We start from the raw sequence: 25,369 nt of genomic DNA on the forward strand, positions 1-25,369 counted from the left end.
TCTACAGGTGGGCACGCTGGATAAGCTGGCAGCTGAGGGATATCCTTGCAAGGTGGGCAAAAATAACTGGGCCAAATGGTCGGGTTTTTTTGTTGTCATCTATTTATTTAAATATTTTATATTACATGTTTCTCAACAAAACTGGCATAAGGCAAAATACAATATAAAAAAATATAACTCAATTAACACATATATGCAATGTCAATAGAACATGTTGCAGTCAGATACAGCAAGCGGGGCACGGGCGTATGTCTGTTGGCCCGTGTGGCTGGTCCCAAAGGTCCAGCAGGATAATGAAAAGTAAAAATGTTTACTTGGATAATTCAGTAAGCTTTCTCTTACTGAATTATCCTTCCTGGTACTCACCAATCCACCACTGACAACATCTCGTCATCTGGCTGGTTTCCAACAATGTGATCAATGAAATGCAGACATCCCTCTGGCCTGTGGGGACAGACAGGCAGCATGTTACAAACCCAGCAGTGTCCTAGGACACCACACCCACGTTAGGATTCCCCTCCACTGATGTCTGCATGGGAAGCCTTTCATGTTGAGTATAATTAGATTTCTGTGGCTTGGAATTCTCAGAGCCTCCCATGATTCAAGAAATCTGATCTGCTAAAGTCTGCTGCCTGTGGTGAGAGCACTGCTGGCAGACGCCGGGCTTCTTTTTCTCTTAGCCAGGACTCGATAGAAGAGAGCTCAGTCAGTGTGGGACAAGGGTGAGAGAGATTGGGTAAGGTGCGACTGGTAGGTGAGAGTCATCGGGGCATTGATGGGTGAGGATGAGCCAGCTATGACTGGGGTGGGAAAGATCTTGTTAGTGTGTGACGGAGACATAACTGCTCATCAGCGTGTGACAAACAAAAACCCTCAGGGTCAGATGCATTAAGGGTTTTCTCCAATTTTGTGTCTATGGTGGAAATATTTAGTGGAGGGGTGGCCAACTACCGTCCTCAAGAGCCACAAACAGGCCTGTTTTTCAGGATTTCCATTATGAATATGTATGAGCTAGATTTGCATACAATGAAAGCAGTGCATGTAAATCCAGTCTCATGCATATTCATTGTGGATATCCTGAAAAGCAGGCCTGTTTGTGGCTCTTCAGAATCGTGTGGATTAGTGCATCTCTTCCTCAGTTCGTGATAGAGGTGGGAGAACTCAATCATAGTGTAACAGAAATAAAGCTCACTCAGGTACGAAAGAGATAAGATGCTCTGTTAGTGTGTGAGTGATAGGTGAATTTAATCAGCATGTGTTTGAAGCTAGCGGGAAGCCTTCCTCCTAATATCAGATGATGTGTTTTTTTGGATCAGGGATCCTTAGGTGTCAGAAAAAGGGCACTCAGATGAAGTCCACTTCCTGGTGTCAGAGAAAGAGCTTTTTGGGGGCAGAGCCCCCAAAATACTAAGTGAAAGAACTCTCCAGAATTGAAACCTCTCTATTTCCACTCAGCAATACAAGAGTCTTTGAAGCAGGTATGTCTGGGGTCAGAGAAGGGGTTTCTGGAGTGTTGACTGCAGGTATCAGAATTGGGGTGTTCTTGGGTTCTGACTTCAACATATGAAAATAAGAACTCTCTAGAACAGATTCTAATATATCAGAGGATATATTTTCTGGGTTAGAAAACCCTAAGTATCAGAGGAGGGGAGCTCTGGGATATGGCCCCCAAATACAAATATGCATAGACAGGTCCCTAATCTGAAAATCCTTTGTGAACCTTATATGGTCCCACTAAAACTCAGGTAAAAAGCCTTGAAGTCCTGCTGGACTAGAAACTCATCATATTTTTCACAAACCCAGGCAACAGTAAAGAGATGCCATTTCCAATGAGGTAACTTATGGAACTTGCTACTGCTCATCAAGAAGAAAAACTTCTTCAGTTTTTCATGCCGTGGTAACCACAGGGCTGGATTAATGCAATGCACTGTTCAAGCATCTATCAGAAAGGCCTTCCACAACCTCCAGTTAATACAAACTCTGTTGCATGACTGATAGAAAAAGGATGCAAACTGCATGAGCATATCACACCTGCCCTACACAAATTACACTGGTTACCAGTCCCCTACAGAACCAAATTCAAAACTCTGACACTGATAGTCAAGGCTCTGAGATGGACCTAGTTACTTGAGAGGAAGACTACTCTCATGCATGCCCTCCAGACCACTAAGATTGCACTTGGATCCTCCATAACAACTCCATAGACTTAAGAAATCAAAAGAGCAGATAACTGATCCTTCTCAGGAGCAGGACCTGCCCTACGGCCGATTCAGTATGGTGCACTCGGCTGAGCGCACCTTTAGCCCTGGTTTGGCCGCGCGTCAGAGGGTGTACAGAAAAGCAGTTTTTTCAGCTTTTCTGTACACTTTCCCTGTGCTGGCCGAAATTAACTTCTGCCATTGGGCAGGCGTTAATTTCTGAAAGTAAAATGTGCAGCTTCACTGTATATTTTACTTTCTGTATCACGTGGGAATAACTAATAGGCCCATCAACATGCATTTGCATGTTGTGGCCGCTATTAGTTTCGGGGGGTTGGCCGCGCTTTTTCCACGTGAAATAGCGAGTGGAAAACGTGCGGCCAACCCCCCCCACACCCGAAACTAATAGCGGCCACAACATGCAAATGCATGTTGATGGGCCTATTAGCGAAACCGCACATTTTACTTTCAGAAATTAACGCCTGCCCAAAGGCAGAAGTTAATTTCGGCCAGCACAGGGAAAGTGTACAGAAAAGCAGAAAAAACTGCTTTTCTGTACACCCTCTGATTTAATATCATAACAATATTAAGTCGGAGGCCCCAACATTTAAAAAAAATTTTAAAAAAAAAATTTAAATCTGCCCGCAGGTTGGAAGACGGACGTTCAATTTAGCCAGCGTCCATTTTCCGAATCCATGGCTGTCAGCAGGTTCGAGAATCGACACTGATAAAATTGAGCGTCGGCTGTCAAACCCGCTGACAGCTGCCGCTTCTGTCAAAAAGGAGGTGCTAGGGACGCACTAGTATCCCTAGCGCCTCCTTTTATCTCGGGCCCTCATTTAAATACTCGATCGCGCACCCAGGAGAGTGGCCTGGACATGCTTCGGGAGAGCGGGTGCTCTCCTCGGAGCTCCGGCTCTCCCGCGCCCGCGGTTTTTACTGTATCGGCCCACTACTAAACTCCCAGAATAGCTCCACTAAATACATGACTATTCCTTCTTCAGGAAGCAAATATAAACCTGACTCTTCTGTCAGGCCTTTAAATGACAAAACCACAACTTCCCCCTCCCTGGAAAGCTGAAGAATTGACTACCAGAAACTGTCTAGCACCACCTCCAGTGCTCTGAACATGCTGCTACAACCTATTGTTTTGCAGAAGTGTTATTTATTGTAAACCTGTTTTGAAGTACTCACTGGTATTCTGCTGAGTTGTTATTCAAGCTTGGTCAATACTGTTGATTTATTCAGTTGTGTTGGGCCCTGTAAATTGGGTCTGTGGTGCTGAGTCTAGCTAAGAAGAGAGTTTGGGTGCGGTGTTCATTTAAATTCTGCCTCTGTAGTTGTAAATGATTTAACAATATTTGGATGTTGTGAAGAATTATTTATGGGGTGATTATACTGAATTGTCACTAGATGGCATTGTGTATGCTAAAATTATAAGACGCATGTGACATTGAGAGTCTATGGAGGTGACGTTTGAATCTAGGTGATGATGTCCTTTAAAAGGGTTGCTGAGGAAGATCCACTATAGAGAGTTTTTTCAGAGTATATATACTTTTGTTTTAAGTTTGGCGGGAGGAACTGGAGCCCCACCTGAAGGGTGGGAGCCCGGAGAGACTCTTTTCAAGGAGAGGGATCTGAAAGGGTTTTGCACTCCCCCCCCCCAATGGGGATAGGCCTGAGGCTGGAAACATTTTTTCTTCCCACAGAGGAATAACCAGGGGACTCGTCCTGAGCCCTGAAGGAGGAGGAGTGCTCTGGGGTTCCACTCACTGTTTGTGAAAGACCTAAGAATGAGGAAGTCGATAGAGGTTGGAGTTGGGAAATCCATGGAACCCCTACTAAGCGTTCAAGGAGTAACCTTATGTTGTCTGGGAGGAAGATTTGATGACTTGATTATGGTAGGGAGAACTGATGATTTTATAGTGAATTTAATCTAGGACAGTGGTTCCCAAACCTGTCCTGGAGGACCCCCAGCCGGTCAGGTTTTCAGGATATCCACAATGGATATGCATGTGATAAAATTTGTAGGCCATGGAGGCAATGCATGCACATTTATCTCATACATATTCATCTGCCATGGTTGCTCCATTACTTTCTCCATACGGTACATATCTGACGTTGGTTCCAAATAGGTTCCTAGTCAGAGGTTCCCAAACCTGTGCTAAGGGACCCCCAGCCAGTCAGGTTTTCAGGATATCCACAATGAATATGCATGAGATAAATTTGCATGCATTGCCTCAATGGCAGGTTTGAGAACCTCTGATTAAGGAACCTATTTGGAACCAACATTAGATATGTACCGTACAGAGAAAGTCATGGAGCAACCATGGGAGATGTGGGTGGAAAAAAAGTACTCTATACTTCCTGGAAAGCATAGTTTGAAATATTATTGTTTAAATAAGTGATTTGGAAATAAATGCTGTTGCAGCCTGGCTGTAGAAGTCTATGAAGTCCTGATTTAATCAGTGCATTGTCTGAATATACCTTGGAGTGATGTCCCTAAATTTATCTTCTGGTGAGAGATACTGGGGACAAAGTGGGGAGCAATCAGAGGGCAGGAAACAAAATATCACCCTTACATCTGGGCCTAAGAACATAAGAACATGCCATACTGGGTCAGACCAAGGGTCCATCAAGCCCAGCATCCTGTTTCCAACAGTGGCCAATCCAGGCCATAAGAACCTGGCAAGTACCCAAAAACTAAGTCTATTCCATGTAACCATTGCTAATGGCAGTGGCTATTCTCTAAGGGGTAGATTTTAAAAGAAGCGCGATCAGCCTACTTTTGCTTGCGCATCAGACTCAAGCAAAAGTACGCTGGATTTTAGTAGATACGCGCGGAGCCGCGCGTATCCACTAAAATCCTGGATCGGCGCGCGCAAGGCTATCGATTTTGTATAGCCTGCGCGCGCCGAGCCGCGCTGCCTCCCCCCATTCCCTCCAAGGCCGCTCCGAAATCGGAGCGGCCTTGGAGGGAACTTTCCTTTGCCCTCCCCTCACCTTCCCCTCCCTTCCCCCTACCTAACCCACCCGCCCGGCCCTGTCTACACCCCCCCCTTACCTTTGTCGGGGGATTTACGCCTCCCGGAGGGAGACGTAAATCCCCGCGCGCCAGCGGGCCTGCTGCGCGCCGGGCCGCGACCTGGGGGCGGGTACGGAGGGCGCGGCCACGCCCCCGGGCCGTAGCCACGCCCCGTACCCGCCCCCAAAACGCTGCCGACACGCCCCCGGAACGCCGCGACGACCGGGCCCCGCCCCCCGACACGCCCCCGACACGCCCCCCTCCGAGAACCCCGGGACTTACGCGAGTCCCGGGGCTCTGCGCGCGCCGGGAGGCCTATGTAACATAGGCTTCCCGGCGCGCAGGGCCCTGCTCGCTTAAATCCGCCCGGTTTTGGGCGGATTTAGGCGAGCAGGGCTCTGAAAATCTACCCCTAAGTGAACTTAATAGCAGGTAATGGACTTCTCCTCCAAGAACTTATCCAATCCTTTTTTAAACACAGCTATACTAACTGCACTAACCACATCCTCTGGCAACAAATTCCAGAGTTTAATTGTGCGTTGGGTCCATTACCCCGTCTGTTCAGCCTAACTTTCACTGAATCCTCCCGAAAGGCTGGTGCTGAGCTCCCAAACTGGCACCAGACCCTCTCACATCTTAGGTGCCCCTCCTCAAGGTGAAGAGGCTTTCGTCCTTAGTGTGTGCCTTAATATGGCTGGACTGCTAATGACTTCTGATTGTATGTTGTTATCCTGACAGGTTATACCCCAAGGTCTGTATGCTGTTATTCTAATTTATTGTATCCCACCTTGGCTGAATTGTTTTATTCAGAAAGGCAGGTAATCGATCCAAATAATAAATACATAAATAAGCATGAAAAGGAAGATTCTCTGGGGAAAGGTGCATCCCAGTATGTCAGGGGAGGGACATTTGGAGCACTGGTGACCCAAATATCAAAAGGAAGATATGGCTCTGGAAGAGCTCATCCTTTCACTGTCAGAGGAGGGATTCTCCTGACAGGGCACCTAGGAATCAGAGAAGGGAGACTCTACATCAGGTACCACTGGGCTTTGAAGAGGGGATTCTCCAGGACAGGTGTCCATACTATTTGAAGGGGGATTCTGCAAAGCAGATACATGCAGCCATGGCATATCTTATATTCCTATGAAAAAGAACTCATCGCTGCAGGAAACACTATCCACGGCAAGGACCCTAAATACAAGGGAAGGGCCTTGGGAAAGGTGCTGCTGGCATTGTCAACGCTTGCAAAAACCAGTCAACTCTTTTCTTCAGCCTGTGCTTACCGACTCAGTAGTTCTTGACCATCACAAACATACACTACAGGAAGCCCTGTACATAGAAATGATCTCTCTGGGCGGGGACCCTTTATTTCAGAAGGGTTTAAATGGTAGGGACTCCTTAGTATCAGAGGAAGGTTCTCCATGGCATGGACCCCTCAATATCACAGGATGGGTTTTCTATGGCAGGTGTCCCTCAGAGGACATTTCAGAGAATATAAGAAAAAGGGCTCCGTAAGTCAGAAACTGTGACAGGATGGACTCTTTGGAGAAAGCGTGGACAACATGGAGTCTCTGCACTCAGCCCCTGCCATTTTGTGGTAAGAAAACCAGTACACGAATGCTGTTTGGAGAACATCTGCTAAAAGCCCAATGGATATTACAGTGAAGGTAGCAGTGACCTGGCACTCACAGCTTAGGTAACAAGGGGTCTCTGAAGAGCGGCTCCTGGAATCCTGGCAGGAAGACCCCCTTACATGGCTCCAGGTATTCAATCAGAGTGTGAGTTGTGTCACCGTACTGGAAAGCAAAGACAAGGGTTTCCATCACGTTCCTCTAGCCAAGGGACGCTGTCTCCGGTCTCAGGCGAAGGCGTGTGCAGGAGCAGCAGGTCAGGGACACTGTTAATTCCTCCCCATTAGCACTGCCAAGCAGATGCAGGGGCCACCCAAATTATAAAAGTTATTAAATCTTAAATACATTTAAAACAATTTTTTACTTGAAATAATATGGCTCCATTAGTAAAACCACATCGGACGTAAGTGACAGGGAGGTTTTTTTTTCCCCTGCTCTTTGACTGAATCCTCGATTCAAAATCGCACAACCCATGTGCTTTCTGTTTCTTTTTTTTTTTTTTGGGGGGGGGGGGGGGCGGTTTATACAGCAAAGTCATTAGTAACATTTTTAACAAAAGACGTCCAACCTTTCATTGCAGGGCAGCTACGGGACTCCTTGTGACCCTGGCCTCTGGGTGAGGGAGCAGGACAGGGCTTTCTTGCTGTACCTGCCTCCAATCTCAGACGAAGGATGGAGGGACGAGGAGATGGAATTTAAGAGGGCTTACCGTTTGTAAGATGGCAAATTTCACTTTGCCCCCCTCATCCTGCTCCGTCCAGGGCTCCTTCAGTATCACAGCACCTCGCTTCTTGGCTTTCTGGCCGGGAAGGAAGAGAAAAGATTACAGAGAATACTCCACTCTCTCCTCTCGCTCCACACCCCCATAGTCCTGTTTATTTGCTTTGGCCAATGATGCAAATGAACCTCCCACCTTACAGTCATCAGCAAACAGCAGAGTTTGTATTTCGACACCAGCTAGGTTTTGAAAAAATATATATATTCTGTCTGATTTTCCATTAAAATACAACCAGTTATCCCCTTCCTGATCACCACTGCAATTGCAGTCCCAATCCCTGTGTAGTTCCTGCCCTCTTACCCTCCTACACCTATAGTAATCTGGCTGCTCACCTATGATACAGTAAGGTTTTATGTGTGTTGGTGGATATTCCCACTGCTACTACTGATCGTTTCTATAGCACTTCTAGATGTACGCAGAGCTGTACAGAGACACATAAGAAACAGCTTACAGTGTTTTATTTCAGTAAAATTCAATGTTCCATCCCCAAAGCCTAACATTCTACGTGGGAATCTGAGGCAACAGGAGATAAAGTGACCTGTCCAAGGTCAAAAAAATCATCAGTGGGGGAAGTGAGATTTGAAGCTTGGTTTCTCTGGCCTGGTCGAAAGCCCATGAGGTTTACAACCTAGTCAACACACAGAGATGTCAAGACATTTATTTATTACACTGAAGAGGCTGAAATCTGGAAGATTCAGCATTTAAGATTTAAAAGTAACCTCCAAAAGGTGGTATTTTAGGCAGGACTTGAAGGGGCATGATGCACCAGCTTGGGATATGTGATATATGTAGATCCCTGATAACTTCTAGGTATTGCTAACAGAAAAATTGGGTCTTACCTGCTAATTTTCATTCCTGTAATACCACAGATCAGTCCAGACCAGTGGGTTATGTACTCCCACCAGCAGATGGAGGCAGAGAACAAAACTTTGAGGCACTGCTTTATATACCAAGTGTGCCACCTGCAGCTCCTCAGTATTAATACCCAAGTCAAGATAGAATGGAAACTTTTAACCCCAATAAGGGCGAACAGAAAAACCCCAAGGGATGGATTCCCCAGAACCGGAATAACCCAGCTCCGGACCGTAACTCATAACACGTCAACTTGAAAACAAAAAGTATCACTCACAAACTTCTTATATACAGCTGTTAACTACCAGGCAAATCAGTCTTTCGGTAGTCTTACCAGGGCGGGCCTCTAGACTGATCTGTGGTTTTACAGGAATGAAAATTAGCAGGTAAGACCCAATTTTCCTTTCCTGTACATACTCATTTCAGTCCAGACCAGTGGGATGTACCAAAGCCACACTACAACCGGGCGGGAACCCGAAAGACCCGTTCTCAGAATGCTTTCCCCAAAAACCGCATCCTCTGGTGCCCATACATCCAAACGGTAATGTCTTGTAAAGGTATGCAGAAAGGACGAGACCATGGCCCTACATATTTCTTTAGGAGATACCAACTGACACTTCAACCAGGAGGCCGCCTATGCTTTAGTAAAATGTGCTTTCAAACCAGCTGGAATGGGTCGGCCCTTGCCAAGATAGGCTAAACAAATGGTCTCTTTTAACCAGCCAAGGAGAGAAGGCATCCAAAGTAGACTTGGATGCCTTCTCTTCTTTCTTCGGGCCCCCAAACAACACAAAAAGGTGGTCTGATTTCTGAAAGGAATTAGTGACTTTCAAATAATGTAGCAGAACCCGGTGAACGTCCAAACGGTGAAGGTCTCTACCCGACGAAGAATCTCGAGACCAATCCAAAAATCCGGGCAACTCCACGGATTGATTCACATGAAAGGCAGACACCACTTTAGGCAAAAAAGAAGGCATCGTGCGCAAAGAAACCTTATCAGTAGAAATGCGCAAGAAGGGATCCCGACAGGAAAAAGCCTGATGTTCTGAAATCCGTCTAGCAAAAGAAATCGCTACCAGAAAAACTGCCTTCAAAGTAAAATCCTTTAGGGAGGCCCATCCTAACGGCTCAAAGGGGGGGTCACACAGAGCCCGTAAAACCAGGTTAAGATTCCACTCTGGACACAGCTTACGAACTGAGGGGGCATAATTGCTTTACTCCTTTTAGGAAGCGGATGACATCCGGATGACTAGCCAGAGGCATGCCCTGCATCCGGCCCCTGAGAGAACCCAAGGCTGAAACCTGAACCTGTAGGGAATTATAAGCCAATCCTTTTGACAAGTCCTGCTGCAGAAAAGCCAAAATGTGAGGAATGGTCACCAAAAGCAGCACTAGCCCTTGCTGATCACACCAGGACTCAAACACTTTCCATACTCTGACATATGCCATTGAAGTAGAAGGACATCTAGTCTGAAGGAGGGTGGAAATCACAGGTTCCGAGTAACCCTTCATGTTTAATCACCACTTTTCAAAAGCCAAGCCGCGAGAAAGAAGTGATCCTCCCGATCCGAAAAGATGGGCCCTTGATGCAAGAGACCCGGAAGATGGGCCAGGCGTAACGGACTATCCATCGCCAGCTGTATGAGCTCTGCGAACCAAGGACGCCATGGCCACTCCGGAACCACCAGGACCACTGAAATGCGCTGAAGAACTCGACCTATGAGTGGCCAAGGGGGAAAGGCATACGGGGGAATCCCAGTCGGCCAATTGCACACCAGGGCGTCCAGCCCCACCAACCAAACCTCTTTCTTGCGACTGAAGAACCTTGTTGTCTTTTAGTTGGCTCACGTCGCCATGAGAGCCAGCTGGGGGACTCCCCATCTGGTACAAATGTGATTCTACTAGGCCTCCTGGGACAGTTCCCATTCCCTGGGATCCAGCTGTTGGCAACTGAGGAAGTCCGCCTGTACGTTGTCTACTCCCACTACGTGAGAGGCCGCGATTCCTTCCAGGTGACGATCGGCCCAAGCAAACAGTAGATGAGCCTCCCAAGCCACGGCAGGGCTCTTGGTTCCTCCTTGCTAGTTGAGGTATGTCACCATGGTGGCTTTGTCTGAGAAGATGCAAATCATTCTCCCCAGAACCTGAGGCTGAAATGCTACCAATGCCCTGAGGACCGCTCTCGTCTCGAGGCGATTGATGGACCAGGACCATTCCACCAATGACCAGGCACCCTGGGCTGCATGACCCAGACACACCGCTCCCCAGCCCTGGAGACTTGTGTCTGTCAACATGACCACCCAATCCGAGACTTCGAGGAGCATGCCCTTCTGCAAGTTGGCCTTCAATAACCACCACTCCAGGCTGGACTTGGCCTGCTTTGACAACGGTAATGGCAGCTGGTAATGTTCCGACATTGGGTTCCATCAGGATAGCAGCGGTCTCTAAAATGGCCGCATATGAGCGAAGGCCCACGGTACTAACTCCAACGTTGACGCCATGGAGCCCAGAACCTGCAGATAGTCCCAAACTCTGGGGATCTGAAGATGCAGGAGGTGAAGCACTTGCTGCTGTAATTTGTGCATCCTGTCCATTGTGAGGAACACCTTGCCCATCTGAGTGTCGAAACGAGCTCCCAGGTACTCCAGGGACTGCGACAGGGTCAGCTGACTCTTCGCTCCATTGATCACCCAGCCTAGCGACTGTAGGAATTGCATCACCCGGTGCACCAAATGCAAGCAGTCCTCCTCCGACTTTGCTCGAATCAGCCAATTGTTGAGGTACGGGTGAACCAACACCCCCTCCTTCCGAAGGGCAGTCGCCATGCCACCATCACCTTGGTAAAGGTGTGTGGAGCCGTAACCAAGCCAAAGGGAAGAGCCTGGAATTGGAAATGTTGACCCAGAATCTTGAAGCGTAAGAACTTCTGATGATCGGTCCGGATCAGAATGTGGAGGTAGGCCTTGGTGAGCTCCAAGAAGGCAAAGAATTCCACTTTGTGGACGGCTGCAATGACCGTTCTTAGAGTCTCCATCTGAAAACGCAGAACCCGCAAGCACAAGTTCACCTGTTGAAGGTCCAGTATGGGACGGAAAATACCCTTCTTCTTCGGAACCACAAAGTAAATGGAGTACCTTCCTCGTCCCTACTCGTCCAATGGCACCGGGACAATCACCTCCAGGCCTAGCAACCTTTCGACAGTGTCTTCTACCGTGGCCCGCTTGTGTTATTGTTTGTAAGGTTTTGGGTGGACCCTTGGACACTGTGGCTGCTGACCACGCCCACGGGGGGAAGTCCCGTGAGGGGCCACAGATTAGGCTCAGCTTAGGACACATAACACAGATAGATCTTTTATTAACAGTACTGAGGAGCCACCAGAGGTGGCAGTAGTGAGCAGAGATGAAGCCCGGCTGGGCTTGTAGTCCCTCAGGCTCTGGAACAGCGATCCCACAATGGCTATGCTGTAGTGAAGAGAAACTGAGATAGTGAGTACAATGAAGTATATGCAGGGTTCTGGAATAGAGCCTCGTTGGTTGAGTACTCACACGGCGGTTTCTCTCGGTAGGAATCACAGGAGCTGGAATAGAGGCAGGCCCTCGAGGAGCGAGTACCCGGTTCCAGAGAACAGCTCTGAGAGAAGTAGATAGTAACTCACTGATGGTGTAAGCAGCAGTATCTTCCAGGCAGAAGTGAAGTCCAGGCAGCGAGTCCAGGAACATGGGCCCTCGAGGAGCGAGTACCGGTTCCAGACAGCGACCTGAAAGAGAAGAGAGAGGCCCCCGAGGAGCGGGTACCCCAAATAGAGTAAGTCCAATAATGGAGAGGCAGAGTAGCTAGGTACGGAGAGCGAATCCCATCTGTAAGGAATCCCTGACCATTCACCTTGCTAACTCGATTAGCTAGCAGTAGCGTAGGCTTTTTGTATCCGGGATGGGTGACGTCATCACAGGGGGACGCCCCTGAGGTTTGCGCCAAAGAAAGTATTTGAAGCAGGTCTGCGCAGCGTGTGCACCCTAAGGCAGCTGGACAGCATGGCGGGAGGCAGCACCCAAGCCAGACCGGGGACATCGGAGAGGACGGCAGGCAGATGCCGCGGCAGCCAAAAGTCCGTCAACCGTGGGAGGAGTCTCCAGAGAGGTAAGGAGAGCAGAGTGGAGACGTCGGGCAGCGACAGTCGTAACAGCTTGTTGAGGGAAATGCAGCGTAATTCCAGGAAGGCGTCCTTGAGAGGGCGAGAAAACTCTAAGGCGTAACCGTCCCTTATCACCTCCACTACCCACCGATTGGAGGTGATTTTGACCCACTCCTCGTAAAAATGGGACAACCTAGAGAGAGGAGGGAGAGAAGGAATACCTTTTTGAGCCTGTAAACATCTTGCCTGCCTTCCGGGGGAAATTCTTGAGCCTCGACGGTCGCAGAAGGAGAGTGGCGTGCAGTGGGTGGAGCCCTGGGTCGGAGATGGAAGCAGCCTATAAAATCGAACTGCTTCCGACCAGGACTCGAGAGAGGAGGGAGAGAAGGAATACCTTTTTGAGCCTGTAAACATCTTGCCTGCCTTCCGGGGGAAATTCTTGAGCCTCGACGGTCGCAGAAGGAGAGTGGCGTGCAGTGGGTGGAGCCCTGGGTCGGAGATGGAAGCAGCCTATAAAATCGAACTGCTTCCAACCAGGACTCGAGAGAGGAGGGAGAGAAGGAATACCTTTTTGAGCCTGTAAACATCTTGCCTGCCTTCCGGGGGAAATTCTTGAGCCTCGACGGTCGCAGAAGGAGAGTGGCGTGCAGTGGGCGGAGCCCTGGGTCGGAGACGGAAGCAGCCTATAAAATCGAATTGAGAGCGGCGTGCAGCAGAGCCGGCGCGCCGCTGAAGCCGTGCGCACTAAAGGGGCGCACACCTACTTGACTTTGCCAGATTTTGCCGGACTTTGCCGCTGCCACTGCCCCCAGGTATTTGTGTTAAAAAATATTTTTAATTCATCCCTCCTGCTTGACTCTAGAATTGAGTGGCTAATTAAGAGACCTTGTGTAAGCCGGTGTGACGGAGTAATTAACATGCCAGCTAAGAGGAAAGGGAAAGTAAGGGTTTTTCCCTCCCTGCCCTCCTCACTAGCATCACCCATCCAGCAGGCAATCACAAACTTTATGGTCTCACCTATACCGTAAGTTCAGAGCGCCAAGGAACCTGATGAGTCAGGAAGTGTGGGAGGACTCCCTAACTCTGCAGAGGAGGCTTCTCTAAGTCCAAACATTGGACTTCCCCCAGTTCAGAGAAAATCTGGGGAAGGCAATGAAACAGTCCTAATTGAGACCAGTGTTCAGGAGGCTAGGGCGGGAGGGATACAAAGTCCCGCCACAAGCCCAGCGCAACCAAGGACGGCTTTAGACGCTGCTACTCTATCTAGCAACAGAAAAGTGGAAATGCCTTCTCGACCTGAACTGATTACATTGGATTCAATCTGGGAAATGATGGCAGTGATGACCATGAATATTAAGGAGTTAGAGGGGAAAATTGACTTATACAATTCTAGGTATTCGCAAGACTCTATCCAGATCCAAGAGCACCTTAAGAGATCAGATGAAAGGATTAGGAATTTAGAAAATAAAGAGATCAAAAATCAGGAATTTAATATAGCAGTTGTAAAGGATAGAGACCAGATTGCAAATAGATATGAAGCACTTGAGAACAACGCGAAGCGCTTTAATATTCGGATCTTAAATTTTCCTAGAGTGACAGGAGAAACCCCCTTAATCACTCTTACAAAATTTTTTCAAGAGGCGCTGGGCTCTGTTCCTGGTGAATTACCTATTGTTAACAACTGCTATTTTCTTCCAAAGTCCACTAGAAATAGAAATTTATCTGAGGAGATGTTTCAGGGCGATCTAACAAGGTTCTTGGAAGATTCAAATGTGACAATTATTGATTGGGGAACATTGTTAGTAACATTTTTTTCTGTAAATGATTTGAATAAAATAATGAAAAAGTATTTTAACAGGTTTCCCATTCTTTATATGGAAAAACCTGTAAAAAGTTTTCCAGATTTGGCAGTGACAACACAACAAAGGCAGAAGGTGTTTTTATCCTTTCGTCAAGAAGTGTTGTCACTGGGCTTTACCTTTAAACTACGTTTCCCCTGTAAGTGTTTTATAAGTAAACAGGATGAGTCTTATATTTTCTTTACCCCGGATCAACTCAAGCTGTATCTTGAACAAAAGAAAGAACAACTTCCTGCAACATCATCCCCGATAGACCAACAGGGTAAATAATTAAATGGTATAGGTTTTTTGCCACTTATTTTGCTTGATAGCTAAATTTCAGTTTTTTTAATCCCATTGCAATTACAGCTAGAGATTCAAAGCATCTCTCCATTTGCATTGATAAGAAATAGGTTGGAGCTCATGTGAAGTTTTGATGTTTTATTTTTCTTGTAGCAAATTACATTGTTGATCTCCATCTTATGTATTTCTTTAAATACAATGTTAAATAATTGTATTTGAAAATGATAAATAAAGAATTTAAAAAAAAAAGGGACAACCTGCTCCCAACCGCTATGAACGAGGAGTGGGTGGGCCTGATCTCATTGGGCAGGCTTACCGGCCCCAGCTCCCTGGCCAGAGCGACTTCTTGCTGACCTGCCGGAACCCTGAAAGGCCTGCTAGTGAACCGTGGACTGCTTAGAACTTGAGTAGGGTGCACCCCTCCCAGACCTGAATCTTCAAGAATCCCAAAAACGGACACGCGGCGAACCGTTGACTTTTTGAAAGGCTTCTTGTCTTCGGGCAGCTTGTTACCCAGGGACTTCATAAGTTGGTTGAGATCTTCTCCAAATAAAAGCTTTCCCCCGAAAGGGAAGGTTACATAATGAGATTTGGAGGATGCATCCGCTGCCCAATTGCAAAGCCATAGTAGTCGCCTAGCAGCAACCAACGAAACCATACTTCGGGCTGTGGTGTGCACCAGATCATACAAAGCATCTGACAAAAAGCGACCCCTGCCTCCAGGCGGGCCACTTAGGAAGGGGTCACAACCCCGGAGGAAGCCATGTCCTGAGGCTTTAGAATCCACACAAACATGCATGCTGCATCATGCTCGCACAGACCATTGCACGGAGGCTCAAAGATGAAACCTCAAACAGGCGCTTAAGCTGAATCTCCAACTTGCAGTCCTGCACATCCTTCAGAGCGGCGGCCCCTGCCACCAGGATGGTAGTCTTCTTAGTGACCACTGACACTGCCGTATCTACCTTAGGTGTCTTAAGGCGCTCCAAATGTTCTTTGAGCACCGGATACAGCTTTACCATAGCCTGTTCAACCTTCAGGCCTGCCTCCAGAGACTCCCATTCCTGGCTAATGAGCTGGATCTTCTTCGGGATAGGAAAGGCGCTGGGTGGACCACAGAGGCTGTCCAAGACCGGGTTGACATCCTCACTATTGGACTCCTCCTGGACCATCTGCTGGAGACAGAGAAATACTGAGGATCTGCAGGTGGCACACTTGGTATGTAGAAGTACCTCAAAATTTTGTTCTCTGCCTCCATCTGCTGGTAGGCGTGCATAACCCACTGGTCTGGACTGATCTGGGTATGTCCAGGTACTTGAGATTTGTGAAAATTACTCAATGGTGGTGCAGTGGTTTCAAACCCAGCCTGCATCTCTCCTCACAAAAAAAAAAAAAAAGTTATTTTCAAAATACACAATTTTCTGAACACTGAAAACACTCTTTTTGTATGTAGATTTTCCAAACCTATTACAGATTTAATTGTAAAGTTTGCATGTGTATTCGCCTGTGTTACAGCCATGTGCTGTATATGTGTGTGTTTCTTTTGATAAAACAGTGGCTTGTGTGTATCTTAATATATATTCTCCTATGGTGAGGTAGTGAGCTGCATGTAAGTGTACATATGTGCGTATTTCCCTGTGATATGATACATTTATATAGTGTCTGTGAAGGCAGGGACAGTGTTACAGGGTGGGTAAGGGGGAGATGCACTATACTGAGTCCCTGCCAAAGGACACCTCAGAATAGGTGCCTTTTCTTATACTAAGAAACAAGAATGAAATTGTTCCAGGTCACATACACCTTTCATTCCAGCTATTAAATGGAATGCATTGATAACATCAATTCATTCATTTAACAAAGGTCAGAAGGACCTCAACATTTTAAGTTCCACGCCCTGTTCAATATAAGACACACATACCCCCTATATGTGTAAGTGTTAGTGTGTATTCTCCTATGGTAGTGAAGTACACGTGCGTGTGTGTGTGTGTGTGTGTGTGTGTGTGTAAGCGTGTCTCGGTGACGCAGGGGGCGGAAAAGGGGAGGGGGGATTTACCTGAATGAGGAAGTCACAGTTCTGCACCTCGAAGGCCACGTCCTTCACTCCATCTCCATGCCGTATCAGGTGCTCCCCCATCTCTGGAAAGCAAAGGAGGTGAGACGCATTCCATTACCAAGAATATTATTAGCACAGCATGCACTGCAGCTCATTTTCTTTAAGGAGTTCATCTCTCTTTCAGCAGAGAACAAGCCTGAATCCCTTAGAATGTAAAATTCGCAGAGAAACGGGATTCTTTGGATTCATTTGATCCTCTGGGTTCAGATTAAATCAGTGTGATTGGCTCACATTTCCAGATCACTGATAAACACAATTTAGTTATTCTTTTGATATTTGGACTTCACAGTACCATGTGTGTGCCATGTCTGGATCACATCATCAGTTCAGAGCAGCTCTCTGCTTTGGAGGAGATGTTCTCAGCACTGAACCCTAGACCAAAGACAACCAGCAGGCTCCTTTTTTCTCCCCATAGGCAGATCCAGTTCTGGTTTTATCCCATTATACGAATGAAACTGTAGTTCTGATTTCTCTTGGCAAAAAAGGCCTACGTCTCCCAAGATGCAATGGAGTGGGATTAATGATCCCTTCCAACAAAGGGACTTACCCTGACAACTGGCAGGTATAAATCCATAATTGCTGCAACAGAAGCAGTGAGATAGTTCTGAGATGGTTAACCCAAAACCTCTCCTAAGACAAACTGGTTAAGCTCTTCCCTGTCTCACCAATTCCTGGAGGCATTCCTTACTCCTCTTTCCAGCCTGACCTAAAGACAAATTCTACTCACCTCTAGAGGTCCTCATGCCCCCTCCACTGGTGCATACCATAATACACACATAATGCACAGAACTAGGAAATACCATCTTGGATCAAGAGCTGAGTTTCAGTAAGTGACAACAGCAACCTTATATACCCCCATGGCTGAAATGTGTGCACCCTCCCATGCTGCTCCTTACCTATAATATATATATTACTACTTGAGAGATCCCCTTCCCATACCTGCTGCAACCTGCCTCCTCCAGTTTCATTCTCGGATATAATAATATATCCACTATACCATGTCTTGGGGAGCATAATCAACCAGATCAGCAATCCCCAGTCTCCCTTGTATTTCATCCCACTCCACAGTTTCCATCTACTCTTGGAAGGAAAGCTCACAATAGGCAAGGATTCAGTGGCGGTGCTTCTCTAGATATACATTGTGTTTTCAAGATATATAGATTTCCGAGTTCCCAAGGTTTTGCTCCCTCCTTCTTCCCACCAAATTGTTTTTGCCTGACTTAGGAATGATCACACATCGAAATGTTGAAGTTGAATTGGTTGCTATTGGGGTTGCTGGAGTGGTCCCAACTGAGACCCAGGTACTCTTAGCCTTGGCATTAGCATCAGAGCTAGCAACAAGGAGCACTTTACCCACTGCTGAGGATTTCAAAGCTCTCCCCATGATCAGGACAAGACTTCCTCCTCAGCTTGATCTTAATCGGTCCCTCATTGCCCCAAGATGGTGTCTCTGATTGTGAGAGACCAGTGGTTAATGAAGTGCCTGATGAGCTGTTGCTGTTTTCTCGGTGCTGTGTTCCTGGATTTCCACAGATATATCAGACTCACATTGGGAACTGTGAGGGGAAGTATTTTTTTGTATATATTCTTTAATGCAAACTAAAATCTTATATGCTTTTATTGCTTATTCTCAGACTTATAAGTAAAACTTATATGTTTATACATAAGTGTGTTGTATAATCTATGACAAAATAATCACCAATTTTCCTACCCACTATATTTGGCAACAGAATGGGATTGGTGTTTGTCTCCTAGTTTGTTTGTTATAGTACTATACAGTAAGTAAGTGGCAGAGTGTGACAAAAGAATATGTGTCCTTTTTGCTGTTAATACTTGGATCATGTGTAAGTCCAGCAATGTTCCCACTGACCAGGTTTCTGATACTGTGTCTGGCTGGACCAATCACAAGAAAACTGAATGCTGCAGCACTGAATGTGCTTTTATAGAGTATGAAAATACAGATCAGAATGTCAATAAGAATCTGAGATGCAACAAATGAGTAGAAAAACAGCGAGTTCATATATATCTTTGACTACCTTAACAGGCTATCACTATTTCTACTATTTTATTTGATCTTATTATTGTTTTATCACTAATTTTGTTTTAATGCCTTTATTATGCTTTTAACTTGATTTCTGTTTTATGAGTTTTATTTGTTCTGTTTATTTTATTAACAGCTAATTTATTTCTTTACTCTGCGTAGTTTTTAGCTGTTACTATTTTACGAATTATTGTATTTTTCTGAAATATATTGTAATCTTTGTGAACCGGTGTGATGGTTCGTCTGATACATCGGTATATAAACACCAATAAACTAAACTAAACTAAACAGTTACTGAGCCAGAGACAGCTGAAAGGCTGGGACAGAACTCTGACTTGATCGCAGTTACCTGCCTTTCCTAGTATAAAGGAAAGTGTTAGGGACTGTCTGCAAGCATGTTTGCTGCTTTTGTCTGTCTGCTGCCATCATTTTAATTGTTAGGATACACTTAAGAAGGGTGTGACTGACTTACAGCACCAAGTTGAAGAACTGCTGTCAATCCAGGAAATTGTGCTTTGTGTCCATGTGCATTTGCAGTTGAGACCCATAGTCATACAGAAATGCAGAATTTGTTCACAAAGGGCAAGAAAATCCCTCTATGTTAAGTCGGCCAGCTGCAGAGCCTGTGACTGGCCTTCCTTACCCAGCATCGCACCACCATGGTGGGGGCGGGCCCCGGTGAAGGGGGGTGCCCCCTGCACAGCTCTCCTCTTCGCGGCCTTGCTTGCCGCCAGCATGCCTTGGAGTGTGACGGAGACACCACCACCGTCTGCTCCTTACATGCGCACGCCTCTCTTGTTCATTTAAAGGGCCCACGGCAGGCAAGGGCTGCCAGCCCTTTCTGATGATGTCATCGGTCTGGGACTATTTAAGGCAAGCTCTGACAGTCAGAGCTTGCCTTGGCAACAGGTCTCCACGTTTCCTGTCGTGTGCTTCGTTGCCTCTCTCGTTCCGGTACCTGTTCCTTTCCAGTACCTGCTCTATCTCTTGTTCCTGTTCCCAGCTCCTGCTCCAGTTCCTGTTCCTCCTGCCCTTCAGATGGATCTCCTTGGCTTTGACCTCTTGCTTGAACCTGACCTTGTCTCTAGCCGCCTGCCCTGACTATCTGTTTGAAATCGACCTTGTCTCCAGTCGCCTGCCGTATCTGCTTGAACTCAACCTTGTCTTCAGCCGCCTGCCCTGACTCTCTGCTTGGACCAGACCTTGTCTTCAGCCACCTGCCCTGACTCTCTACTTGGACCTGACTTTGTCTCTAGCTGCCTGCCTTAACTCTTGTCTGTTCCAGACTTCGGATCCTGACTCTCCCTTTTGGGACCCTCCATCTGCACTGCTTCCTGGCATCCTACCTCTGGACACTCTCTCCAGGATCAAACACGCGGAGGCCCACCTAAGTCCAGCTGGCCCCAGGACCCAAGTGCTCAACCTGCGGGGAACGAGGGCTGGTATTGGCAAAGCTTCAGTTGGCCTCCGCTTCCCGCTTGGCCTCACCTCCTGACGGTGGGGATCTGTGGGGGTTTCCCCCACCCGAGGTGTAGCCACGGGTGGGCCTGGGTGGGCAGCTGCCCACCCAATTTGGACCCAGGCCCACCCTGACCCAACTGGAACCAGAAGTGGAGCACTGGACCTGCAAGGCCGTCGCGGGATCCAGGGGTGGATTGGCCTATCGGGGGATCAGACTTCCCCCGGTGGGCCGGTCTAGCTGATCACATGGCCTCCTCTGCTCCTTCTCACAGTGAAGGTGCCGCATGGCTGTTTTGCAGTGACGAGCCCTGCAGCATGAGCAGGATAGGGCCGGTGGAAGCAACCCAGCAGCATGAGCAGGATAGGGCCGGTGGAAGCGACCCAGCAGCCACCTACTGCTACCATCAGACCTGCTCAGAATTGTGAAAAGATTTTGTCCTGATTCCCGACAATGGTGGCAGCTGCAGGACCTAGGCCAGTGATTCTCAACCGGTGTGTTGCATGCTACTTGCAGCCGGCGGGGCCGAAGAAAAGAAGACTGTCGTTGCTGGCCAGCGGGGGCTGAAGAAATGAAGACTGGTGTTGCCAGTCACTGCCGGAGGCTAGGCCAGTGGGCCAAAGAAATGAAGACCGGTGCTGCCAGCCACCGCCAGAGACCGGCCGGCGGGGGCCAAAGAAATGAAGACCGGTGCTGCCAGCCGCCACCGGAGACCAGGCCGGTGGGGCCGAAGAAAAGAAGACCGGCGCTGCTAGCCACCGCCGGAGACAAGCTGTTCAGCTGGGGGTCTTTGTGTGTATATGTATTTGAGATTGGAATGGAGCTTCTGTGTGTGTGTATGTGATGTATATGTGAGAAAGGAATGGTGCTTCTGTGTGTGTGTATGTGATGTGTATGTGAGAAAGGAATGGTGCTTCTGTGTGTGTGTGTGTGTGTATGTGATGTGTATGTGAGAAAGGAATGGTGCTTCTGTGTGTGTGTGTATGTGATGTGTATGTGAGAAAGGAATGGTGCTTCTGTGTGTGTGTATGTGATGTGTATGTGAGAAAGGAATGATGTTTCTGTGCGTGTGTATGTGATGTATATGTGAGAAAGGAATGGTGCTTCTGTGTGTGTGTATGTGATGTGTATGTGAGAAAGGGATGGTGCTTCTGTGTGTATGTGGTGTGTATGTGGTGTGTATGTGAGAAAGGAATGGTGCTTAGTGTGTATGTGGTGTGTATGTGAGAAAGGAATGGTGCTTCTGTGAGAGTGTAATGTGTATGTGAGACAGGGAGGGTGCTTCTGTATGTGTGTGGTGTATATGTGAGTAAGGAATGGTGCTTCTGTGTGTGTATGTAGTGTGTATGTGAGAAAGGGAGGGTGCTTCTGTATGTGTGTGGTGTATATGTGAGTAGGAATGGTGCTTCTGTGTGTGTATGTAGTGTGTATGTGAGAAAGGAATGGTGCTTCTGTGTGTGTATGTGGTGTATATGTGAGAAAGGAATGGTGCTTTGTTAGTGTGTATGTGGTGTGTATGTGAGAAAGGAATGGTGCTTCTGTATGTGTGTGTATGTGATGTGTATGTGAGAAAGGAATGGTGCTTCTGTGTGTATGTGAGAAAGGAATGGTGCTTCTGTGAGAGTGTAATGTGTATGTGAGACAGGGAGGGTGCTTCTGTATGTGTGTGGTGTATATGTGAGTAAGGGAGGGTACTTGTGTATGTATTGACATACACAAGTGTGTGCAAGAGAGAGTGGAGTATGTTTTTGGCTGGCTTGTGGCTGTGAGAGAGAGGGCATGTGTGTGATTGAGCCTGTTTGTAAGTGAGATAGAATATGTGTGTGATTGAGAGCTTGTGTGTAAGTGAAATAGAGAGAGCATGTGTGTGATTGAAAGCCTGTGTGTAAGTAAGAGAGAGCGAGAGCATTGTGTGACCCCCTCCACCACTATGCCATTTACAATTGCCGCATGTGTGGCATCCAGCGTACGGAGGAAAAATATTATTTTTCCGTACATCCTGCCAGGCACCATAATGGCTGCAGGATCCACCACATGGGCCAGTGCCATGACATGGTCCTTGATAGTTGCCCCTCCCATTGCTGGACCCCTTACCCCATGACTCCGGGTTAGCCCGTGGAAGGGGTAGGTGACATATTGTATTGGGGATGGGGCTCTACTGCCTGATCCTGGCTGTTGTGCTCATCCTACATCCCTCCCGGCAGAGCCACCAGCTGCTGCACCTGAAACCACCACCGCATTGGATCTTAATTGTGGCGGTTTGACTGCAGCAGAGATGGATGCCATGACAGGGGAGGAACTTGGGCTCTAAGCTTTGTCTTTACTGTGTCCTGCTGCTGCTTGAGGTGTTTTATTAATCTCCGCACCAGCAGGGACACCGCTTGTCTCTCTGGCCGGTGATGCAGCCACCTCTGAGGTGGAAGGAAGGGTAATGTCAGCCAGAGTGGCTGCCTCAGTGTTGGATGGAACTGAGGCAGGAATGGGGTTTGCAGTGGCTGGCACAGTAGTACCAGCCACTAAAGGGTCCCCAAAAATAGGGGTCTCTGCCCCAGCAGATAACAGTGCTGGGTCAGGAGTATTGTGCCCAGAACAGCAGAGATGTCATTATTAACTGCTGCTGGGTTAGATGCTGCATTTTGAGGGGGTGCAGCGATAGGAGGTGCTGGGGATGCAGCTGAAGCTGATGTTGTTGTTGCTGCAGCTTTTGGGGTGCCAGCCAGAAAGTCACAGATGTTCCTCTTTAGTATTGACTTCCAGCTGGCAACCCCCCCAGCTTTCCTGGGGCCTGCTTGAGGCTGCTTCTTCCCCATTGCCCAGGCTGTTTTTTTCTTGAGGATTTGGTAATAGGGACTAGGATTGAAGCAGCCTCTTATAAAATAAGAAAAAGGAAGTGAGGTGGATCTATTTCAATGTGATTTTTTTTTTCAATTAAATATATAACTGTGAATTAAATAAATGTGAAAAGCTAGTTAAAAAAAATAATCCTGCACTCTAAAAAAAATTAAAGAGAGAGCGCACAGGGAACTGAGTGTTAAAAAAGAAAACTGAAGCTGAAACTTACTTGCTTGGAGCAGGTGTCTGATTAGCTCAGCAGAGCTTCTGAGCAGCTGAGGTATTCCCCCTCCCGGAGGTGGCTGCATCACCGGGAGCCCAAGAGTTAAAGAAGATAAAAGGTAAGAGCTGCTGCTCTTATAACTTATAAAACTAAAATAAAATTTAAAAAAGGTAATTGTTGGGGAAGGATTGAAATTAAATAACTAAATCAAACAAAACAGCTGAAATAAGACTCTCCCTTCAGCTCCAATGGAAGGCTGAAGAAAAGAGCACAACAGCATTTAAAACTATAAAGAAAATAAGAAAGGAAATGTGCTTTGAAGTTAATCCTGCCTACAGTAAAACTCACCCTAAAACTAAAGCCCTCAAAAACTGTCCCCGCCTAAATAAAACTTCGCCCTGAAACTAAGAAAAGTGTATGTGTGTAAGAGAGGCTACAGTCAGTATACAGGGGTGTGTGTGTAAGAGAGGCTACAGTCAGTATACAGAGGTGTGTGTAAGAGAGGCTACAGTCAGTATACAGGGGTGTGTGAGTGTGTAAGAGAGGCTACAGTCAGTATACAGAGGTATGTGTAAGAGAGGCTACAGTCAGTATACAGGGGTGCGAGGGTGTGTGTAAGAGAGGCTACAGTCAGTATACAGAGGTATGTGTAAGAGAGGCTACAGTCAGTATACAGGGGTGCGAGGGTGTGTGTAAGAGAGGCTACAGTCAGTATACAGAGGTGTGTGTAAGAGAGGCTACAGTCAGTATACAGGGGTGCGAGGGTGTGTGTAAGAGGCTACAGTCAGTATACAGGGGTGTGTGTGTGTGTAAGAGAGGCTACAGTCAGTATACAGGGGTGTGTGTGTGTGTGTAAGTGAGGCAAAAGTCAGTATACAGGGGTGTGTGTGTAAGAGAGGCTACAGTCAGTATACAGGGGGGGGGTGTGTGTGTAAGTGAGGCAACAGTCAGTTTACAGGGGAAGGCAGAAGAGCTGCCTTCCACTCAAACAAATCAAATAAAAGTGAGGACTGAGGCCTCAACACAAACTGAACTAAAATATGTCAATATTATGAAGATAAGTAGATGAAAATAAAGGTATTTAAATCTCTGCTTTGAAAGCATGATGTGCACACAGTCTCTCTCAAGAAGGGAAAGCCAGGAATGGATCAACCTGACCTGAAAATCTGGAGCCAGTTGGCAACCCTAACGGGTGATAGCGGAGAAACAAGATTAAATAGCTCTGGCTAGTGTGGCAAGTTCCATGATGGGATAACAGGATCACCTCTTCCAGTCCTAGTACTGGCAGGTAATTTTTGTATTTGTAATATTTAACATTTTATTGTAAACCTGCTTAGATTATATGGTTGTTTGGCAGTATATCAAAATTTATTAAACATGAATTCTTACTTAATGCCCCAATAAATGCTTTTGACGTGAATAGCCATTTTCGCTCCATGTCAACAATGATTCAAATCACACACAAGATGCCTGCAGACAGTTTAGTCGGTGCTTTTGGATCAGAGGGTTGGTGTCAATTTTGAACAGCAGCAGACTGCTCCAAATGTCTGGTGGGAAACATCCCAAAGATGCCGAATTCTGGCAATCCCTTGCAACAAGGGGGCCGGCCCTGCCAACTGGTAGATATCTTTCAACCATCGTTGCGATGGAAACACTGAGAAAGTTCTGGGACGGTTAACCACAGAACCTGAGACAAGCTGGTTAAGCTCTTCCCTGTTTCACCAACTCCTGGAAGCACTCGTGACCTTTCCCTCCGACTCCAGGCAACTTCAGCTCCTCACTCCTCCTGTACCTCTTGAATTCTCTGTAAACACCCCCCCTCCCCCTTCTCCCCAAAATGGCACATATTGCAATGCACACATAATCAGGGATGCATACAACTCGATCCACATAGCTCTCATCCAGAACTGGAAATCAGGAAGGATGGCGAGGATTTCCTCACAG

General features: G+C 47.1%; 1 protein-coding gene across 2 annotated transcripts in view; it reads right to left on the reverse strand.

The window, feature by feature from the left end:
• Window positions 1-25,369, reverse strand: part of LOC115097209 (4-hydroxyphenylpyruvate dioxygenase-like) — a 74,146-nt gene that overhangs the window by 16,199 nt on the left and 32,578 nt on the right. For both annotated transcript variants that reach the window (XM_029612822.1, XM_029612823.1), the window contains exons 6-9: window positions 16,811-16,893; window positions 7,564-7,653; window positions 6,913-7,019; window positions 367-444 (exon numbers count right to left, since the gene is read on the reverse strand). In XM_029612822.1, coding sequence (XP_029468682.1) covers window positions 367-444; window positions 6,913-7,019; window positions 7,564-7,653; window positions 16,811-16,893 — 358 coding nt within the window. The remainder of the gene's footprint in view (window positions 1-366; window positions 445-6,912; window positions 7,020-7,563; window positions 7,654-16,810; window positions 16,894-25,369) is intronic.

Source organism: Rhinatrema bivittatum, chromosome 8 (assembly GCF_901001135.1).
Source record: "Rhinatrema bivittatum chromosome 8, aRhiBiv1.1, whole genome shotgun sequence".
NCBI lineage: Eukaryota > Metazoa > Chordata > Amphibia > Gymnophiona > Rhinatrematidae > Rhinatrema > Rhinatrema bivittatum.